Source organism: Meleagris gallopavo, chromosome 2 (genome assembly GCF_905368555.1).
Source record: "Meleagris gallopavo chromosome 2, MGAL_WU_HG_1.1, whole genome shotgun sequence".
NCBI lineage: Eukaryota > Metazoa > Chordata > Aves > Galliformes > Phasianidae > Meleagris > Meleagris gallopavo.
Genome location: NC_139405.1, coordinates 101380612 through 101404113, shown reverse-complemented (window position 1 = coordinate 101404113; position 23502 = coordinate 101380612). Strand labels below are relative to the sequence as shown.

Below are 23502 nucleotides of genomic sequence, written 5' to 3'. Positions count from 1 at the left end.
CAGTAAGCTAAGAGGAAATATTTTGATTTGGGAATGTCAAAACATTTCATTTTCATAAGATATCTGAAAATTAAATTTACTGAATAAAATGACCTCAACTATTTCCATAATCAAGGGTTTTGTTTGTTTGCTTTATTGCAGTTAGCTTCAATAGATATGAATTGAGAGAGAATTCAAACTAGTGGGATTTCTCATGACACAAAACCAAACTTTTTACCAGCGTGTATATTCATAAACAATTGTTTCATTTGTTTTCATTTCTTTGTCTGAATTTAGTTCTTCTTCTGAGTTTTATCTTCTTCATTCAAATGAATGTTATCAACTCATTTTCATATCTTCGCTACATTAACGAATGAAAGAAATGGAATCTAAAAACAAGAAAAGAAAAGAGTTATACAGAGCTCAGTTTCAACATTCTGATTGTCAGAATACTGCAAGGAAATTTAACTTTGTTTTTAGAAAAGCATATAAAAATTATGTAGAAAAAGGAAAAAAAAATTGTAGAAAAAAGAAGCTTTTCATTCTTCTGCCTGTAAAGGGAAGATGCCTAAATCATACAATAATCTCTGATGTTCTGAAGTACTCTCAACATTTATGCCGAAAACATGCTGCGGGGATCATCATTTCTTCCAGCTCTGATTTATGCATTTTAAGCCTTCCCGTGTAAACATGGGAAATGTCTTTGAAAATGCTGTGAGATGCTGCAGCTTTTGATGTTGTTTTCAAAACTCCGTGAAAAAAAACAACCCAACAACTGGGATAGTAACTTATTTCTAGTGTATGCTCAGTCTTCTGCCTTCGGGAACTCCCAGCAACCAATGCAGAGCAGTGTTTGGAGCGCAGTGAGGATCTAGATCTCTCACCTTTGGACCTTTGGCAATTTGCTCTGAGCTTTCTAAACCGTTTGCCTCAGCTGCTTGCTACAGATTATATAAATGAAGGTCCAAGTCGGAAGGCTCATTCTCCCTCTGAGGTGGTGGTGAAGAGGTGAAGAAGGGAGGGAAGGAAAAGAAAGAGGACCAAGAGCATCCAGGGCTCGCCATGGGCCCTGTGCAGCTCTTGCTGCTCTTGCTGCTGCTCAGCAGTGGTGTTTTCACACGTAAGTACCATCTTTTATGTCAGCATTTTTTGCTGCTTTATTTGTGAACTTGTTAAAATAAGAAGTGAAAATCAGCGGGACTTACGTGGCTTATAGAAGTAGAGATGGAAAGAATGATAAAGAGATCGTCTCTTCCCCTTCTTGGACTGGGCAACAAGAGGATCCCAATGCAGAAAAAGTTGCAAATGTTGGCTTTTGACTTTTTTTTTATCTATGTTTTTTTGCAATTAATGAGAAATTCATACAGTTTAATTTGTCCTGATTGTTTTTCTGTAATGTCGTTCTGTATTCACCTCCATGGAAGCGCTGTCACTTACAGTACAGACTTACTCCAGCTATTGCTAGCCCTTTTTTTGTGTGTGTGTGAAAGAAATGGGAGTGATAAAGTACAATGTATTTGGCAGGTAGCACTTACATTTGAAATACAATTTTCTGTTAAAGGAACACAGCCATCAGTAGTAGGAATAAGAGAACTAGGCTAGTGAAATTTTCTTTCTAAATCAGGGAAGGCAGCTTGGGTCAATATGATGCTGCATATTGTGAGCAATCTCTTTGCTTCCCATGAAATGGCTTTTTAGAATATGACTATGTAGTATTGAGATTTCATGAATCTTAAGGAAGAAGGTGACTCTGGCACCAGGGTTTATATGCAGATACAATTCATCATCACATTCTGATGCTGACTGGAGTTTTGAAGGTTGCTTATTATTAATGTTATTACTATAACTACTATACTACTGTAGAGCAATCAACCTTCCATTATGGAATCTTGGAAAGTCCACAGAGACTATTCTGAAAAGTTCTGGCATTCATGTGTGAAAGTCCAAAGAATGATGTATCAACACAGGAGTGCAGCAAGCTTACTACAATATACGTTATTCCATTTAAAATAGAGTAATATGGGATGTATCTAAGATATATTGGAGAAAATAATCCTTCTTAAATTGAACAGACTTCCAGTCAGCGTTCTTTTCCTCCAAATTATGAACATTGAATATTCGCCTATATTTTCTACACACACACACACAAATTGTTGGAAAAGTTTTGATTACAGAGAATTACGGTATTACATATCAAAGTTGTCATTTTTTGAGTGTACAGAATGCAAATTACAGCCATTGATCCATTCTGCAGTATATCTGTACTCCAAGTAGACTAAAATTTTACAGTAAGTGAGTTGCATTGCATGTGTTGCATTTCATCTGTCTGCCTATAAACTTTGTACCCACTTTTAAAAAAATTCAAATAACACAGAACCTTTAAAAATACTGGTCAACCTAGAAGATGGTCCTGAGGTTTAAATCAAAGCAATTTAATTTAGTGAACTGAAGATCCTACTTTCAGCTCATCTTTCACAATATCAGGACAATTCATGTAATGCTCTCTAAACTTGACTGTGTCATCAATGTTAAGTATATTTGTTATTTATTTCAGTGCAAAACTACAACAATTTTGATAATCATTAGAAAGATCTTGCAATGAAAACTATTTCCATTTTGTTTGCATAAGCCTTGCTTTAAGGCTAGAAAACTGCTTGTGCACTTTTAATTCTTGTTTTTTACTATTTACAGAGGAAGAAGCACCTGAAAATGGAAACCCAGGATGTTCAAGTAACTAATTTATTGCATCTGCTTTTGCTATCTTATATTGCTATATTAGCTGAATACAATCTTCAGTTTTTCCTATTCTGTAAATTTCTTCCTCTGAAATAACTAAAACAAAACTGATGACGATATTCCAAAGTATTTATTGTCATTTATTTTAGATATTTAATTATCCATAAAGCTAAGCCCTAAGAATATCAAAAGTTTCATGAGATCAGAGAAGATGAGGGTGAAGATGGTGTTTCTAAACTGTTTTAAACTTCCCTTTTAAGAAACTTTACTTCGTTCATTGTTTTGTTGATTTCTTAATTCTCACATGCAAATTCCTTAATCTGGAAATCTGTTTTTATCAAATCTTAAGCTTTATTAATGAGGTTATGTACGTTACAATTACATGGACTGAATCTCACTTCTTACATTCCCATCACATTGTCTGCTTATCCCACAGAATTGCAGTTGGATATCTAACTAAATACCTGTAGAATAAATCATCAACTCCATCAGCAGGAACAGCAATTCCTAAAAACAAGTCCAGACTCAGGAAATGCTGACTTTATGCTCTATCTTTATAATGAACTCTGACTGGCCCTGACTGCCTGGTTAGACACGTAATGTTCCATCGTAGGGTCAAAGTACCAAACGGGTTGTTTTCTTCGTTGTCCCTTTTAATCTTCAGGCTATTTTTCTCCACTTGGATACTTCAGCACCATCTCCAGGCAACTGAGGTTTTTTTTCAGATGCCCCAAACGAAGACTTTTCTGGGCTTCATCGCCAATTTCTTGTGTATTTTTTATGCAATAAATTCTTTGTTGTTTCCATTTCTAATCTTGTCATTTCCACATTCCTTTTCCATTTGTTGCTTTTTAAAAGCAGGAAATGAAGCAATAATTATCCTTTTGGCTTTAGCGTAGTACATACTGACATTGCGAAAATTTCTGAGCATGCACAGCTAAGCAGTGGTGAAGTCCAGGACAGCAGAGAGTAACAGGGATAGTGGTAAATTTAAGGATAATTAGATTTTTAATTGACTTTTCAAATGTTTGCAAGATGCTGAGTGCTATATGATACTTATTTTTAATTACATTAATTCTTCATAGCAATTTCATTAAATTCAGTTAAAACACTATTGATGTATGTAAAGCTTATAAAAATGATAGCCCAAGGAGGAAATACAAAGTGTCATAGTAATATACTATTCTCTTTTCTAAGTATGCGAATCTGTGACATACATAGCAAAATCACATTGCTATTGCCACATGACATAATAAATATTTTATAACAGAGGAGGACTATGCTACATTCATGGCAGGTGCTGGAAAGCAAAGCCATAGGGATTTGATGGTGGGTGTGTGGGTTTACAGCAAGATGATTTTAACTTTTGCTTCTGTAAAAGTAGATCAAATACGTTTTGATAGTCACAAATGACCACACAGGAGCAATTTAGGAAACTGCTTTTCACTCACCATCACAGTAACATCACAACCCTATGAGATGCTCAGTCCAAACTGAGGGAATGGTAACTTCTGGTTCAGGTACAACTAAACTGCTTTAACACTGTCACCTAACAGGCCCAATCATATGGTTAGTTTAAAATGATAGCTGTAAATATAGTGGGAATTAACTGTACCTGAGGACATTATGTGGCCTACTTTACACATTCCAAATATTGAAAGAAGATTATATCCCTGAATTTGACAGTGAACAAAAATTGTTTTTTAGTGTCTGTTACAATATTCATAGAATCATAAAATCACCAAGATTGGAAAAAACCTCTAAGGTCATCCAGTCCAACCATACAATTATCACCAATATTTCCCACTAAACCATGTCCCTCCATACAACATCTAAATGTTGGTGCCTCCAGCACCTCCCTGGCAGCCCATTCCAGTGCCTGACCACTCTCTCTGGGAGGTATTTCCTAACATCAATCATTCCTGCCTGTAGGATTCAAAACTATAGACAAATTGCTTCTGAAAACAACAGGCACATATTTAATGCTGGTTAAATCCATTCCTTTGAGGAAGCACATTATATTTTGCGGTTTCCTTTGGTATTAAGAGAAACACCTTCATAAATCCTTCCTCCTGCCTTATCCTCATTCAAAAACTTGGTCGTTTCGTCATGCACTGGATGCTCTTTGCATAGCTAAAATCTAATTACAGGAAAAAGAGTCTGCTCTAAGGAAATTCCTTGACTTAATATGTGACTTGATTACAGTAGATCAGTGGTTTTAGGAAGATGTTCTGTAGATTCTGATGAAATAGTAATGAGGAATGTTAGATTTGGTGTCCTGTTCTTCTCCGTGTTTATTTACTTTCAGTCCTTTTCATGTTATATGGAGCTTCTTGCATCTTCTTTGAACTATTATGTGGAAATCTTAGGTGAAATTAATCAATTTATCAGCAATTTTAAAACTTCCATTTTATTAGTTTTTTTTAAAAAAAAAACAAATTGAGTCATTTTTAAAACAGTTCCACACCTTAAGTTTTCTTCTGGTTCTGTCATTATCTTTAATGGCCAGGTGGGGTCATATTATCAGCACTCATAATATAAAGCTGTGGAACCAAAAACTTAAAACTTCCAACTAAAAAATTTGTCTAAGCTATAGTTTCTTTAGAATTTATCCAGCTGTTCTTTGTCTATGAACTCCTCTATAGCAAATGCAGAAGAAAATAGTGGGACAGTTTGCATGCTTCCTTTATGAGTGCTGTACATTTTAGTTACACATTGATATGGATCTAGATAGGCATATCCTACCAAGTGATGCAAACACTTTTGTTTTCCTAATTGCAGAAGATGCAGCCCGATTTAAAAACCTTAGAAAATATGTTTACTTATATGAAGCGGAAACATCAAGCGGGATCATGGGAACAACAGATTCTCGAAGCGGTTCAAAGATCACCTGTAAAGTAAGAAAACAGGAGTAAATACAACTCACTGGGACTGTATATCGACTAACATACTACTTGGCAACTGGGTAAAATTGTTATTTTGAAAGGCACTCATTGAGAGTCCTGAAGAGTAAGCCTCCCTATTCTAGACAGAATATTCCTTTATACCACTTTATCAGAGCTTTTTTGTCCTGATCAGGCTGTATTTTTAAGGGAGAGGAAGAAGACCTGGAAATTGAGCTTTCCTTGGCTACCAGGTTGAGTGTACATCAAATAATTCTAGAAATCAAACTAAAACAACTCAGTGATGCCATGAAAACCACTAGATAGCCAATTGGTGGTAACCATCAAGCCAGGATCCATATTGTAGAGATAAAAGGCCCCCTGGGCATTAAACTAATGTCTGTCCCAAACCCCCTTCTAGCTTCTCCAAAACATTCCTTTCATTAGTTTTGTTTTGGTTTGTTTTGTTTTGTTTCCTGCAATTAAATAATTAATTTTTATTTTTGGCTTACAGTATTCTGACGTGCAACAGTAATCATTACAATGACACAAGTTTTCAAACAATTGTTCTAGCACTGTACATTTTCAACACCTAAAGTTGCTTTTTTAATATGTGTATAGGACACTTCACGCCATTAGCCAAACCAATACTTGTTTTCATGTCTTCTTCCTCAAGCTACCTTAAGCTGTTGAGAGCACTTTGGAATCTTTCCCAAGAGCAGCTGTCAGCATGATTCTGACACTTTGCCCAACCCAAGGAACACCATGTTTTCAAGACTGGAGCTAGATGACAGGGGAACATGGTAATGAAAAAACAAAACAGATAAATACATACAGTTTGTATTTTCAGGTTGAGCTGGAGGTACCACAGCTGTGCCAGTTCATCCTGAGGACAATGCATTGCTCCCTAAGGGAGACATTTGGTGTTGACAGTGAGAGAAAAGCCATGCTGAAGAAGTCAAAGACCTCTGAAGACTTTGCAAATGCCATGTCCAAGTAAGAAATATCAGTTATCAATAACTAATTCATCAATACCTGTAGTTTTAGCACTGAATGGATGGTAATGTAACAGCCCTGATTATACTTTTCCAGGTTTAGGACATGCTGATGATGATATGGCAGGTTTATATGCTGGTTCCATAGCAATTCTCTCCCCATTATGTTTGGGGCTAATGGTAGTTCTACTAGGGAAGCTTTTTTTTGTATCCAGAATTTTCACCTAGAATGTCTTTGTAATTTTTAATATCATTTACATCATGAAACCATTGGTTAGTTCCCTAAAAGATTATTGTAAATGCAATATTTGTTCTTCTACGCAAATTCTCACATGACTGTCTGCAGCTATTTTCCATTGCTGATACGGTACAAAGACTGTGCAACAGAAAGGCATTTGAGACTGAAGTCCGGGTTTCCTATCATGATCTTTAATGACCTATCCAACTTATCTTTTCCTTGCTTATCTACTTTTGAAGCTTACTATTACTCCCTCCGCCCAATTAGTCCCCAGTACCTGGTAGGGTATGCATTATTTGTACTTCTTTGTTTATTGCAGTGTCTCACAATACATTCCCTCTTGTTTCCCAACCCAAAGATCTTAAAATAACTTGGAAGAGTGTTAAAATATATTTTTGACAGTGGAGTTTTTATTTAAAAGCCATAAGTAGTGGCTTTTAGTCTTTCCCATCATTCTGTAAATAACTGCAGCAGTTAATAATTACCTCAGTCTAAAAATTTGCTCATCTACTATCTGAATTGTTGCAATTCCAACTTCCAGCCATTGCTCTGGATATTTACTTGTCCTTACATGACGTAGTCTGGTGATACCAGAATGTCCTTGGTTAGAATTTTGCTGGGAAGAATCTACTTTAGTAGTGATATTTTTTAATATTATATATATATAATTAGATATATATTACTATATTACTATATAGTAATTGTTATATATAGTAACAACAAATAATGATAGACCAAGATAAAACATGCTGCTTTAGCTATCAGTTTAAAACCATGCATTCCTGTGTGTTTTTAACATGATTTCATACTAATGTTGGGGATTTTTTTGGCAGACATGAGCTAAAATTCAGCACTCAGGATGGAACAAAAGTCAAACTATATCCAAAAAAGGAGGAACCTCTGAATGTCCTCAATCTCAAGAGAGGAATCATCTCAGCTCTCCTTGCACCAACAGAAACAGAGGAAAACATAAAAACAATTTCCATGGTAAGAATTTTGAAAAGCATTCACCTTATTTTCTTAATAAGTGGAATAAATCTGACCTAGTAGAGTTATTCTTGATTTAATTTTCAGAAGACCTGGAAATTCAGATGACAGTGTGTGCATTTCTGCCAGAATAGAAAATGGCTGATGACATCAATAAAGACACTGATTCCTTTCCTCCTTCTAGGATACTGTATACGGAAAGTGCAACAGTGAGGTTGAGTTCAAATCCAGAAGAGGAAGTGTTGCAGAAGATATTTCAATTAACAGGAACCTGAAAGCCTGTGACAACTTCAGTCCAATCAGAGATTATGTCAGCCCTGTTGCCATTGTAAAAGGACTAGTAAGTATACACTAAAAAGTCTGTAATATAACATTCTTCTACATCGCTTAAAAAGATAAGCAACTACTAATTTTGCATTGACCTTATAGAAGGTTTTCTGCACCCCTATGTAAGAGCAGCCTGTGGTTGTGTTGGCAGTTAGTAATGAAGAAAAGATGCAGAGAAAAAGAATGTAACTATCTTTAATGTTCCTCTCGTGAATTCTTGGAGGAAACCTTGTAATAGTTGGAGTTGGTACTGTTGACTGCACAATAACCTATCAGATTATATACAAAATTTTTATTTTGTGGGTCAATATTTTCAACATTCCCGCTTCATGTAAACCATATAATCCTCCAACACTCAGATATGTCTGTGATATGCAGGAGAGGGCTCTAAATCTCCTGAAATAAATGTTTTGACATGCTGTTCAGGCTACTCACGAATCCCCTACAATCAAATGCAGTTGCTTGCATGAATATTTGCAGATTTTTTCCTGATACCGTGGCATCTGTGCTATTCAGTGTTTTTCCTAAGGGGAAAAAAAAAGGGGGGAATTCGTATCATTCTGAAAAACACATTTTATAACTTCTGCTACTTTGTTGTAGAAAACTTCAAAATGTGTATAAGAGTGAAATTAGAAGGAACATCAGTTGTGGTGAGGGTCCTGAACTACTCTAAAAATTACAAGCTAGTTTAAATGAACTAGTCCTATATTCTAAGAATATCATGAAGTAACTACTATGCCAAACAGCACAGTGAGGCCTGAGGAAAAATATCTGTGGGATTTTTGCTTGTAGAGAGACTTACATTTGCTAGTGGCATAATTTCATTTTTGCATGAGAATGATTACAAATTATACACCATCCAATAGACTATAAGAGTTAAGGTTTCAGGAAAACTAGCAAACATTAAAACTGTTTCCTATACTACTCAATAAAATAACTCCCATATTTTTTTCATTTTACAGAACATCCCACTATCTACCCTTCTGAGTAGCACTCAATCCTGTCACTACAATATTGATGCAAAGAAAAAACACATAAGAGATGTTGTCTGCAGTGAAAAACACCTGTTTCTGCCTTCCTCATATAAGTATGTTGATCACTATTTATAATTACCATTTTAAAATAAATATTTGTTTTGGATGCTAATGTATCAAATTCTGCCCTGACTTTATCCCTAAATCTGCACTTTGCAAGGATGCAAGAAGTGCAGGAAGATCCCTCAAAGAATTTTGACTCAACTAAAGCACTGAATTTTTGTTTGTTTACTAGAAATCAGTATGGTATGATGACAGAAGTCAACCAGACACTGAAGCTTGAAGATAATCAGAGGATGAGTAGCAGAAATTTTGATGGAGGTACAGCTGCAATTCTAAATAAACATCAAATGGATGAATCAATTTTATTTTTTTTTTTTCAAACAGTGAATTTGTTGAAGATGTATTTAAGAACACTAAACCAAATCATAATTGTGAATGAATCTCCATTGACTTAGACAGAAAAAGATCTGGGGAGAAATGCGGGAAAAAAAAAAAGAGAAGTTTAAATATACCTTGTAATTCTAAACAATCTTTGTCTTTTTAATTTTGAAATTCATCTTTATAATTAAAACATTCTATGTAATCTAAATAACGGAAAGTAATTCTAATCTTTTTGAAAATGAGTTTAACAAGACTTTTTTAAGTTAACCATAATTTCTTTTGTAACTTCAATTGCAAAAATTCTTCATTAATATATATTCGGTTCTGAAATGCCCTTCTTTACTATGCAATTGTTATTGCATTTTCAGAACTTGTTTTTTCCTAAGATATACTCACTCATTAAAAGTTAGAAAGGTGAACTCTGCTAGTATACAATGTGCCAAGGAAATGTCTTAATGAAATTTTCAAATGCTTTATGCAAATAAGTATCATTGATCTACTTTGCATTTAAATTCCATTTATTTTTACAAAATGTTCAGTTGTTGAATTTCAAGAATAGCAGTATAAGGCAATCTAAGCAGTTGATATTAATTTTATTCAGTGTAGAGAGCTCCTTGATCAAGTAATGAAGAGTGTCATTGGTTTAATTTCTAGATGAACTGGAAGAGAAAGGACTTGCACTGGAAAGCACAGATGCTAAATTTTCCAGGCAGGATGATGCTGTTTTGAAAATTCTTCAGGAACTGCAGAAACTTACCGTCTCCCAGCAGAACCAGCAGAGAGCAAAACTCTTTTACAGATTTGTTTCTGGACTTAGAAGTTTACACAACAGCACTCTTGGCTCTCTTGTACCAAAGATGATGGAAACTTCAAGGTATGTTCCAGCAGTTCCAGCTTGTGTCGATGCCGTAGCAAAATAATTCCAAAGTTGATGATTCACTGCATGTTCTCTCAAAATGTAGTTTAAATAGATGTCAAGATTGTCCTTCAGAAAGATAGGTTTCATATTAATAATCTAGAGAGAGAAATAAGAGAGTAAAACCTATGAATATTTTTCCATCAGAAGTGCTCAGATGGTAATAACTTGAATATTAAATAAATGAAAACAGTTTAAGAATTTAAATAGATCTGAAAGTTCCAGACATCTATGAAGTACTAATATTGCTTGCATCATTACCTGATCAAATCTTCTCATTTAATGAAGAAACTGAACTATAAATTAAATTTATTTGAATATAACAGTGTAGGGTTTTCCTCCCCACAACCAAGCCAAGTTTATATGCCTGATGCAATCCAGTAAACATGTTATTATGGCCAAATATCTTTGATCTAGTTTTGCTCAAGGACAATGTAATTCCAGATTCCAAGAACACAGCTTTGAAAGTGAGATTTTTAGAGGCATGTAAGGGCACAAACCTTTGGTTTGACTGACATTGACCTCCACTCGTAAATCCTACTATTCCTGTCTTGGCTGGATTTCAGACACTTTATGCATAGTATATGTCCTCAGTCTCTAGAGAGAGAGAGCCTCAGTCTGATTCAATGTATTATAATACTGAAAGTATGGAAAATCTCAAAGTCATGGAAAAAAATAGATGTGTCTGTGTAATTGTAGTACTGTTAATATTTTTCATCTTGTTCTTATCTAATCATGTATTACCATAATTTGTAAAATTAAGCATCTTCTTCCTGATTAGCAATTGTGTGCTTTAGTTCTGACCATACATTTACCACACATTTATATTAACCGACCTAAGCAAACATGCTAAATGTTTCTTTCAAACATGAAGCATACAGGAATAACTGCAAACAAGAAATTCATTAATTAAAGCCATCACTTTTCCTTTCAGTTCCATCACGATTCAGGCCCTGATTCAGTGTGGGACTCCAGAGTGTTACAGTGCAGTCCTTCAGATACTGAGAACTGGGAACGTGAATCCACTTGTGGTTGATCTGGTCACATATACCCTGGGACTCTTGCCTTCTCCTACTCCAAAGAGAATCCGGGAAATGCTTAACATGGCCCAGTATCAGCCAAGTAGAGCTTCCTTTTATGGCTTGAGTCATGCTGTTACCAAGTAAGTAATGGCAGCATGTGATTTTACAAAATAACATCAAGAGAACATTACAGTGTGTAAACTATAAGACTAGTCCTCCTGGAGGGTTTTTTTTTGCTATTCTCTTGAATTTGTTCTACTGAAATAAAAGAATAAATAGACATTTCCCATTTTAACCATTTGTTTCTAATGCATTTTTTTTTGCTTCAGGTTTTATAATGAGAAGATGATTGTGACAGAGGAAATAACAGATGTTGCTGACTTCATGGTATCATTGCTTGGCACTGAGTGTTCTGGAGATGCTGAACTCACATATCTCACACTTCGGGTATTTTTATTTGCTTCTCTCCTTATCATAGCACATATATTACTTTGCTTCTGTTAGCGGAGAAAGAAATTAATCATCTTTCTTTGTTTTTCATCATTGGCAGGCTATTGGAAACATGGGTGCAGTAATGGAGAAAGCTAAACCCAGTCTGAAGTCTTCTCTTAAAACATGTATCAGAAATCAAGCTGCATCACTTTCGGTTCAAAAAGCAGCCATACAGGCATTCCGGAAAATGACCATTACAGAAGAGGTAATACACAAGAACTAGCATAACCTGTGTTCACTCCACCTTCACTGTTCACATAAATAATTGAATAAAATAGGACACTCCTATCAATTCATAATTTTGCTACCTTCCTTTTAGCTGCCTCCTGCTCTAATAGAATTTCTTTAGTTAGTTTACTTTCTATCCACGTGTCTGAGAAATTCTTCTGATTCAGTGAATGTTACTTCTTTGAGGAGAAGCTGCTTTACATGGATGCTTTGAGTTTAAATGGGAAATTTCCTGTAAGTGACTTAAATGGAATTCTGCTTATTTGAAGCTGGGTTTAAATAAGGAATGAATCCAAATCTAAATGAATTTACTAAGAAAAATCAGGTTGCTATTTTATACTGGCACATTGTTGTCATTGTTATTCATAGTATTGCTTAGATTTGTGTTTACATTACAATGGCATGACAATTTCAACATCAATAAGTTCATCTCACCTAAAAGGTGAGATCTTGTTTCCAGGCAAAGCTTAAGGAGTCTGGGAGCCCAGAATCATGTGGAGCCCACATCCTCAGGCTTACTTCCGTTTAAGGCATTCAATTTTTTATTTCTGTTACTATTTATTTTCAACCTATGTTTTAGTTTTCCTACAGCGAGGCATTTTGATCACCTCCTTTCCCTAAACTGAATGATAAAAATTTTAAGTTTTTTGTGCAGACCAGAACACTTCAGATTCCCCTGCAAGAAAGTCATTTTTAGAAAAAAACAAATTAATCTGTGAGATACAGAGTAAGAAAATCTATTTTAATAAAAATGTAATTTCTGTGGGAAGATCTAAGAAAATAAACTATATCAGAGTATTATCAATGACAAGACTTCAACCAGTTTTAGAAAAAAAGGATACTTTGTAATTATGCAGTCTTGAAGAAATTACATACTTGAAATTATCTCATGCTGTCTATTCCCAAAGGAGTATGACAACCTTGTTATGTTTATGTAGGATCGTTCAGCACTTCTGAGAGAATTCCAGGAAGGAGATGCACCTACAGATAAACGTCTAGCAACCTATCTGCTACTGATGAAGAATCCTTCCCCAGGTGATCTCACAAAGATTATGAGAATCCTCACAAGGGAGAAGAACGAGCAAGTGAAAAGCTTTGTCGCTTCACACATTGCCAACATTCTAGATTCTGATGAAGTAGGCATTGAAGAGTAAGTAAAATTTTGTTACATACTGGTCTCCTAAGAAGAACGAAGTTTTTCCATAACTGCGATGAATGTGATTTTAGTAGTGTGAGTTTTGTATGGTTTTTTTCATTTGATTGATTGTTTGTTTGTTTGTTTGCTGGTGTGATTGCTATACAATCACCTCAGTTGTATGAATGTCTGCAAGTGACTCAAGAATTCTCTCACTTAGGGATAAAGATTTTTTGCACTTCATACTAATCATATTTGCATTGCTGTCCTTTTTCCTAGTCTAAAAAGCCATGTTGAAGAAGCACTGAAAGGAAACGAGGTTCCAACAGCCAAAGATTTCAGAAAATTCTCACAGAATTATCAAGTGTCCAAAAGAGTTTCTGTACCTGGCCTCGATCCCATCTCTGCCAAAGTAGAAGGGAATGTGATATTTGATCCAAACAGATATGTTCCTAAAGAAACTATGCTGAAAACCACCCTGAATGTGTATGGTTTTGGCCCAAGTGATATCTTTGAGGTACAATTATCAAAAGCCTTTGCTAGCATTCATCTGTTTTCTTTCTCTCTTCTGTTTGCTTATAACAACTTTCCATGAATAATGTATTGTTTTTACAAGCTTTGGGAGAAATCTAAAGATCACTGTGCTTACAAGGAGACTTTCATTTGATCTCAATGGGCTTTAGAGCAAGCCATCCGTTATGTGATGTCACTTGCCATTGCCTGGATGGACGACCCTGTTGGAGTTATTAAAGGCCACAGCTAGGGTAAAATGAACCCATCTGTAACAAATGGACTTCACGCTAATGAGTCATTACTGGCACACTGAAGTACTCATAGTAGATTCTAAGTGAGATACAGCCTATATGTAGGTTTTATGTTGGACGTCGCCGACGAGAGAAAATTAATCATAAGATCGAGTACTCTCTTATCTTGCATATTTTCCCTTAAGAATCATAGACTTGTAGGATATTCAGTAAATGCATTTTTTGTTCCCCAGAAAGTCTGTTTGTTGTAAAGGTACAAAGTGGAGAACCTCTCTCAGTTATGACATTGTTCTGTTCGTTTCAGCTTGGCTTGGATGGAAAGGGATTTGAACCAACACTGGAAGCTTTGTTTGGAGAGAAGGGATTTTTCCCAGATACTGCAAGCAAGGCCCTGTACTGGGTTGATGGCAAAGTGCCAGAGCAGGTTTCCAAGGCTCTCTTTGACTACTTTGGTTACTCCCATGATGGCAAGCAGGATCAGGTATAGTTTGAAAGCATTCTCTGTGCAGCACAGCAATCCTATATTTACATAGTAATTACAGAGCTTATGTGTTTATCGTATATGAACTTTCTCCTTTTCTAGTACGCTAAAATGGAAGTCTTTAATGCTGTTCAACAGTGTTCTTTCTTCATGGCATGTGGGATGTGCCTTTGTCTGGAGGAAGGATGAATGGCAACATTAACTGATATTCAGTGTGTCATTATTCTAGATACATGACCTTACGGAGTTTTCTAAATCTATTTTACTACTTTCTGACTGAATTTTCAGGAGATCACTAAAGCAATAATTCTTAACCTTGAAAAACTGATAAAAGAATTGAGCAAGAAGGAAGCCCCTGAAGGAAGAGCATTTCTGCGAATCCTGGGAGAAGAGCTTGGGTACATGAAACTCAATGATTTCAAACTGCTGGGAAGCGTGGTTCTAGAGTGTGTTAAAACTCTTCAGAGAATTCCTGAAATGGTATGCTTCTGATTTTTCAGCATGCATTATTCACCACTATTTCTTTTTCTACCAATTGTTTATAAAGTTCTGATTTTATTGATATATTATATGAAGAATGTATATTTGATGCCTACTCTGGTCACGTAAAATAAAAATACTTAAAAAGAAATATCTAAATTTAGTCTGAAGAACTCTAAGGAACCCATAAAGACCTATCAATAACTAAGTAGAGTGCTTCTTGTAGATGGGTGAAGGAAAGGAAAAAAAGGAGGGTTCCGATATTGTTGCATAATTGTGATATATTGTGGAACAATTCATGAAATTTCAGTGCTAGCCAGTATGGTATATTACTGATTTTTTTATTATGAGATATCTATATCAATATTAATTGATATATATCATATATCAATATGATATATTAATCATATATCATATTAAAAAGAAAATAGAATGTAGTACAGTTCAGAAATACATAGTAAAACACTGCTTTTGATGAAGTCAAAAAGACATTTTGCTATTGACTTTGGGGAAGTCAGAACGTTACATGTTATCAATTCATATTCAATTACGTATATCAAGGCATGTGATAAAATCTAGTATCCAGCATTGATTAGTTAATATTAGTTTCCTTGTTTGATTCACAGATTGCACAAGCCATCTCAAGAGGTGTTGACAAGGACTTATTTGTCCACTATATGTTTATGGACAATGAGTTTGAACTCCCAACTGGAGCAGGTTTGCAACTGAAGTTTGCCTTGTCTGGAATAGTGACGCCTGGAGCCAAAGTAGCTGTGAAACTTCATCAAAAAAGTGTAAGTCTCAGCAGCTCTCTTTATTTGTCTTCTCTTAATACTCAGCAACCTCATTTAGGGATTAAACTGTTTACACCGAAAGAATTTTTAAAACTATAAAATACTCTTGAAATAAAGAAGAACTTACTCATTAGAGGCCTTCAGTTAATTCATGGATAAAGTTTACAGTCAAATGAGAAGTAATGCATATAATAAGTCAAGTAAGTGATATAATGATATTTATGAATTAAATGTATTTTAATAATCCATTACAGCCAATTCTTCTGCCTGTGCATTTCTCTCTCCATGATCTCAAATGAGAATGGTGCAAAAAAGCTGCAGCATGTGAATTTGGTTCAAACCAAAAAGTTAATAAAAAATTTTGATGTAACTAAATTAAAGTGAAATTTTTGCTTTCCAGTTAAAAGAAGTATTGGAAAATGAGCTAAGCGAAACTTTTCTGTAAGAATTAAAACATTTTACAATTTTAAAAATTACAGTGAATGTATACATACAAATACAAAATACATTCTCCAGTTAAATTTTTAAATGAAATATTTGGAAACTTTTTTTTCAGTTTTTGTAATTATTTTGTTCTATTTTAGTCAATATTTTATATAAAGTCTTCAGTAGTTTCAGTTCACTGAACTTTTAATTTGAGAATGTGTACAGTACTTAAGTAAATTTTTTTAAAGGCCTTTAAAGTTGTTCTTGGCTGCCATTACATTACTTGTGGAATCTTTTCCAGAATTTTGCATCCTGTCCCCTCTTGCTGTAATGGTGAAACCAAAAGCTTGAAAAGAAGCTGTTTTTTGTTTAGAGAAATTGAAATCTTTGATCCAAAGTTTTCAAACACTCTACTCATTATTTTGGAGAATTGCTATATTTTCTCTACAGTGGAAAACTGGTTCTGGTTTTCAGATTTAAAGATACATGCAAGTAACTTCCTGTACAATATCTTTCTGCAGAACGAGTACATCTGTGTAAGGTTTCCCAGTGCTATCATCTTGCTGTATTTGCTGCATGACAACTGTCACTAACTTGCTCCCTCAGCTGATTTGATTTGGCTATCAACTTTTTGAATAGCAAAATAAATTATACAAAATCTACCTCTAGATTATCAAGAATGAGGACATTGTGTTCTAAAAAGTATTTTGGGAAAATGAAATACATTATTTTGCTTTTATTAAATAGATGCAAGCAGAACTCATTGCTAAACCTTCAGTAGCAGTTGAGTTTGTAACACATCTGGGAATAAACATGCCTGAATTTGCTAGAAGTGGCGTGGAAATGAATTCCAATATATTCCATGAGTCTGGAATTGAAGCACATGTTAGTGTGAAAGCTGGACAGCTGAAATTCAGCATTCCTGCCCCGAAGACACCAACAAAGCTCCTCAGTATCAGGTAATGGGAAGTGAACAGAACTTTTGAGATGTGTTCTTCCCTTCTTTTCTTCATTTTTCACTATGACAGAATTGAGAGATTAGGGAAGACAGAGAGAAATTTTCAGTTTAGAAAAATCTCAGGCATTGTAAAACTGGGATAACTTTTCTTGTAAGATAAGTAAATAGTTTAGGAGCCAGGCCTTGCAGATTCTTTAATTTGTCACTATTTGCTGTAACTTCCAATGAGATACTTACCATTTCTATTGCTTTGATTTCTCTCACATGAAATTATTGTATTAGCAATGCCTGGTTTTAAATGGAATTTAAATGAACTGCTTACATTACTTGGAGGGGATATATGGCTCAATACATGAAATTATAATTATCACTAATAATACTTGTAATAATAGTAAAAATACACTACTTGATCATTTAACCACCAAATGTTACTTCGTTAAGCCCCTGCCTCAGTTATTTTTATTCAGAGTGTAACATTACTAATAGAGCAACTTACGTGCAAATATCTAAACTCCTGTTCTGGGGATAAATGAGTTGTTTTTCTTTTCCAGCAACACACTACATTTGGTGTCTCCAACCACAACTGAAGAGATTCCACCTCTGACTGAGAACCGAGAATTCTCAACTTCGTGCAAGCCTTTTATTTCTGGTCTAAATTTCTGCACTAAATTATTGTACTCTAATGCCAGTTCCATGGAGGCAGCTCCATATTATCCCTTGACTGGAGAAACCAGGTAAGTTAGGAAAGCTTTGACTATGTCTATTTTGGGTTAACTAACCTTCCCTCTTAGGGCTTATTATCGCTTATTATCCCTTTTACCTAAAACTTACCTTTAAAAATATTGAAATGCAGACAAGCATAAGCAGCTCAGGAAGAGAGCTTTTGAGAACTGTCTGATTCCTCCTGTTTGTGATCATAGCAAAATCAGTTATTTACAAGATATTTGTTTACTTCTCCTTTAGATTTGAAGTTGAAATAGTGTCCACAGGGGAAGTGAAAGAATACTCTGCAAGTGCAAACTATGATCTGCAGAGAGAGGGAAATGACCTGGTAGACACATTAAAGTTTGCAGTACAAGCAGAAGGTAAGAGTCTGAAAAAGAAATATGGTTTAGCTCTGTTTTGATCTGTATGTCACTGAACTGAAAAAAAGATTTTTATGAATAATAACAGTAGAGCTATTTACAGTATGAAATAATGCATTCTTTTGACACCCAATCACTCTCATTTTGTTTCATATTTGCAACCACATTACGTGTTCTTCATGATTTTGTATCTCTAAAAATTTCTTCATGAGATTTAAATTTTGATGTCAATGAGCAAAAGAATGGAAAAGGAGAAATTAATGATTTCTATATAAACAATAGGAAAATTACAGTTGTGATGAAATATGAAAGTATACAAATGGAGAAAAAATGCATAAAACACAAGATGTTTTTTTTTTTTTTTAATGAGAGACAACAAACCTTATGTGACAAAAATAGTGGCAGGATTAGTCCATGATGAGTTTCTTCTTAGGCACTGGAATGGCTGCCCAGGGAGGTGGTGGAGTCGCCGTCCCTGGCAGTGTTTAAGAGGCATCTTGATGAGGAGCTACCAGATGTGGTTTAGTAGCTTGTGGTAGTAATGGTAATGGGAGGATGGTTGGACTAGGTGATCTTGTAGGTCCTTTCCAACTTTGTGATTCTATGATTCTAAGATGAGGAAAAAAACACAGCCTGTTTCTGAGACCCATTTAGGCTTTCTTTAGATTTTCAGAGTGGTATAGTTTCCAACTGATTCTATTTTTTCTCCTTCTTAGAAAAGTCAAAAATGCTCCATGGTCGTGAATAACAAAGCTATATTATATTTTTCAGGTGTAAAGCAGCATGAAGCCACACTGACCTTTAAGTACAATAGAGACAGGAAGATTCTGACCAGTGACGTCTCCATTCCAGATTTTGATGTTGACTTTGGTACTAAGTTCAGAATCACTGATGAATCTGTTTCTGAGAAGAAAGCATATTCCTTTGTTATAGACTTTAATAACAAGAAGATTTCTGAAGTTACTCTTACTGGACAAATAAGGTAACTCAGAAGACCACTTTTTCAGACTTTTTCAGATATCTTTGTATACGATAACTGAAGTTTTTATTGAATGTAGAAATTTTTTGAAAAATAACATCCCAATTTGGATAGATTGCTCATATATATACATATAGACATATAAAATTGTCATTCAACTCCCCTTTGAAAATCCTTGAAATATTTTACTTGTTATCTCTCGCATATACATAAAATAAATACACCTAATATATACCAAGTGATCCTTTGTACCACTTGTTTGTGTGTAATTTGTATTGCAGGTTTTGAGTGGTGGTTCTTCCATGTTTGCAAACATAACTATAAGGATGACATTTTTCTAGAGTTGTTGCAGGTGTGATGGTCCAAGGATATAAGCAAGGCAAAGTTTGTACAGAGAGGTATTAGCTTTTACTAGGTATATTCAGCTCTAACGAAGTTATTGCATCTCCCCATGAAGGGCCCTACGAGAACTCAATAAGCAACAAAACCAAAAATAGCTGAGAGCTTCCTGTAAAAATTCCCACGCTTCATGATGAGAATATTTCCGGGAACATCTACAGGGGAGCTAACAAAAATGTTCAGCCTGCCAGGGTTTCTAAAATTGTCTGCCTCACAAGCCCATGGTGAAATGAGCTGATCACATTCTTTAATAAACCTCAATCTTCCATGGAATTCTGTGATCTTGATGGTGCCCCAGGGAGTCTTTGTCTTTGCTGTTCATGCAGAATTGCCTCTGATATCAGTGGGAGTTTTGGACAGATGTCAGAGACCTCAATTCCCTTTCATTTGCACTAACATAATATTAGAATTTTGCTCAAGTCAACAAAGTTACAAGATATAAAATAAATGTGGGCAAAGGAAAATGAAGCCCAGTGGCATAATATATTTTGTCAACTGTTTTGTTTCTATCTTATTCATGGTCACATTCAGTATCCTTAGCAGAGAATTCAGCTTGAATAAGGAGTTCAGAATTTGGTTCAAATAGAATATTACCAGACAGGTAGGTATTTCCATCAGTTTCAGTATTATGGAATTATACTGAACATATTAAGGAATTAATATTTTGTATATTCACACAGTCATATTTTAACAATTTTCCTTAAATTCCCAAAGTAACCAATGGGAGCTGAAGACAGTCACTGACTCAAAGAACTTTACAAGTTTGATTAGTTCTGTGTCTATAACACCTATTCTGCTTTTTACACTCTTTTTAAATGCTGAAATTGCTCCTGAAACATAAGTAAAACAGTAGAATGAAATGTTGCATATTCACATTTACATTTCACTTTCATAGATATGCTGGAATGGAAGAAGCAATGCTAAGAGGCACAGTTTCTATTCCTCGTCTGCAAACTGAACTTAGAACTGAAGCACTGGTTAATTATTCACCCACCAAAGGATACCTTCAGATGAGCTCAGCTGTAGAAACTCATGGGAATACAATTTCAAAAAGAGTTCTTCTCAGATATGGTATGGGCAAAAACATAATTCGTGTGTACAGCCTTTAAATGTAAACATCTTGTTACCTTTCTTTATATTATATCCCTAAATAGAACATAAATATTACCAGTTTTACCTTTTTTTTTTTTTATCCATTTTTTTTTTTTTTATCCATTGTTTTCAGATTCTGAAACAGCTGAGCTAGAGTGGAATTCAGGTGCCACTGCTGCTGTGGGCAGAATGTCTTCTGGCTTCCAAGTTGACTTTTCAGACTACTCAAAGACTTTAGAGAAGTATGCCAACGAACTGCTGGATCGGAAAGTCGCTCTTACAGATATGACAATGCGACATATTGTATCACAATTTATTGTGGTATGTTTCAATCTACAGTTACAATTACAATATCAGCATGTAGTCCTGATTAATTTTTGTCTCCCCAAGGAAACGAAAACTGGGACAGTTTTGTAAAAGCATTCAATTTGAATAAGTTTTAGTTTTTCAACTTTGGTCAAGCCAACCAATTTACCAAATGCCTAGTGCTATATGAATAGTTACACTGGATTTCAAATAATTTATATAACTTGTAAAAGGTTATGAAATACTAAAACATGCCATTTACTTTGCACCAACAGGCAACCAACACCTGGTTGCAAAAGTCATCAAAAGATGTCCCCTATGCCCAGACTCTACAAGCCAAACTAAGTGGACTCCAAGAATTGAACATTCAGAAGATTAAACTACCTGTTATCACTGTTCCTGAGGAACTTTTCCTGAAAAGGTAGCTACAGAAATTATGATAAGCAATGAGCAACAAAAAGAGAGAGTGACAGACAGACAAATAGAGTATTTCTTCTGTCGCTACAAAATTAAACCATAAACCAGCCAACACAATCTAGATATTAAAATGCTCACATACAGTTGATTTCATTGCAGTTTCTAGCATATATTGTTCTTGCCAATTAGTGTTCATATCACATTGCTTCAATTCCTATGCATAAGGATTCAAGGAATAGTTTTGCTTGGAAATATCTAAATTGGTACACCCACAACTACTGCTGAGATAAACTGAAGCATAGTTGTACAGCTTGCTCATGAACCAGGGAAATATTGATGGAAAAAATGAATGTAAAGTTTAAGATTGCATTATAAAAACAGATGGGAAGCAGCATTGCTTGTTATCTGTCTTTGTACTGCTTTTCCATGTACTCTCACAGTGGTAATATGAAATGTTATATCTCTATTGCTTTCATTGTGTTCATAAGCCAAGTATTAAAAAGGAAAATATTCTTTCTCCTAAATTCTCATCAGCAGTGCACATTAGAAATTTTCTGACTGTCATCAATTTTTGTTCAAATTCCTTTGTTTTGAGGATCGTTTTCATCCTAGTGCATCTTTTCATGAATGTGCATAAGGCAGATTTAGATTTGGATTCTTAGAGTAGAAAATCAAATGCAAGATTGATAGCAGTTTCATATTTGACCGCTTGAATGACACTCTCTACCTGTGAGCTTAGGTTAGTTAATCTCTGAACAAAGACCCAGGAATGCTTGAATTCTAATCCTAGGTCTTATGGAAATAATGTAATTCTGGACTATTTGATCTCTCAGTTTTATTTTATCTCTCTGATAAAATAAAGGGGAAAACATTGACAGAATTCATGTCAAAAATGCTTTGAAGATAAGTGCTGTAAAAATGCTGATAGATTGTCATTACACTTCTCTCTAAACCTAAAGTAAGGATACAGTAGAAATCATTTCTGTGTATGTCATGGAGTTGCATAATTTTTAACGGAATCACTTTTACTTTCTAGTGAAGGCCGGATCAAATACAGCTTCAATAAAAACAGTTTTCTAATTAATATTCCATTACCATTTGGTGGAAGATCATCCCATGAAATAAGAGTGCCACAGACTGTTAAAACACCTCGTCTGGTAATAGAGTCTATGGGAATAAACATACCATCACAGGAATACAGAATGCCAGCATTTACTGTTCCAGAATCCTATCCTCTTCTTGTGCCTTTATTTGGTGCTTTAGAAGTCTCCGCTAGTGTGCACAGCAACTATTACAACTGGACAGCAGCGTACACTTTGACAAATAGCAGCACAGAGAAAACATCCAGAATAGGAACTACTTACACTGTGAATGCTGATTCCATTTTTGAGCTACTATCCTATAACATGAAAGGTAAGAATATGTTCCGATTCTGTAACACTGGCTAAACTCTTTTGATGATATGTACCTTTTTTTTTTTAATGTATCACGTATCACACCTTCATTTTCACATTGCTTATTTAAAGAAAGAGATTCTGTAACCTCTTTGTTTCTAAAGATGTTATGTGAATTCGTTATTTAGGAACTAAAGGTGAAGTCAAATAATCCATTGATAATGGATTAATAATAATCCATCTTAAGGTGTATATTTTCCAATCTATTTCATACTGAAGTATGGTTCTTCACAACTGGAGGCTCGATCAGATAAATAGTTGTATATTTGACTAGTTAAGTTTTCTCAAAATCAGGCAGGCGTGTAATTGCCAGTTTCTTCTCTCTGTGTATAGATATGTATATAAATATATTTTTTATAATTTGTATAAGTCCACATACTGACATTACCACATAGAGTTAGTCCAGATCCAGACTAGTCAAGAGTTAAAATAAGGGTTTTTTTTTTTTAAGATATTTCTTCTCAAATTGCAATTTGTGTTCTCAAAATGCAAAAGGACTGGCTAACTTTAGT

At 34.8% G+C, this 23502-nt stretch overlaps 1 protein-coding gene across 1 annotated transcript in view; it reads left to right on the top strand.

Annotated features, from left to right (window-relative positions):
• Positions 1–941: 941 nt before the first annotated feature.
• APOB (apolipoprotein B) overlaps positions 942–23502 on the top strand; it is a 36332-nt gene continuing 13771 nt past the window's right edge. The window contains exons 1-25 of the mRNA XM_010707978.3: positions 942–1099; positions 2671–2709; positions 5497–5612; positions 6448–6593; positions 7664–7817; positions 8002–8157; positions 9107–9231; positions 9414–9499; positions 10217–10436; positions 11413–11640; positions 11830–11947; positions 12051–12197; positions 13159–13370; positions 13635–13872; positions 14424–14600; positions 14889–15080; positions 15707–15874; positions 17048–17259; positions 17810–17992; positions 18222–18343; positions 19115–19325; positions 20617–20792; positions 20947–21134; positions 21395–21540; positions 22573–22949. Coding sequence (XP_010706280.2) covers positions 1042–1099; positions 2671–2709; positions 5497–5612; positions 6448–6593; positions 7664–7817; positions 8002–8157; positions 9107–9231; positions 9414–9499; positions 10217–10436; positions 11413–11640; positions 11830–11947; positions 12051–12197; positions 13159–13370; positions 13635–13872; positions 14424–14600; positions 14889–15080; positions 15707–15874; positions 17048–17259; positions 17810–17992; positions 18222–18343; positions 19115–19325; positions 20617–20792; positions 20947–21134; positions 21395–21540; positions 22573–22949 — 4195 coding nt within the window. The 5' untranslated portion in view covers positions 942–1041. The remainder of the gene's footprint in view (positions 1100–2670; positions 2710–5496; positions 5613–6447; positions 6594–7663; positions 7818–8001; positions 8158–9106; positions 9232–9413; positions 9500–10216; positions 10437–11412; positions 11641–11829; positions 11948–12050; positions 12198–13158; positions 13371–13634; positions 13873–14423; positions 14601–14888; positions 15081–15706; positions 15875–17047; positions 17260–17809; positions 17993–18221; positions 18344–19114; positions 19326–20616; positions 20793–20946; positions 21135–21394; positions 21541–22572; positions 22950–23502) is intronic.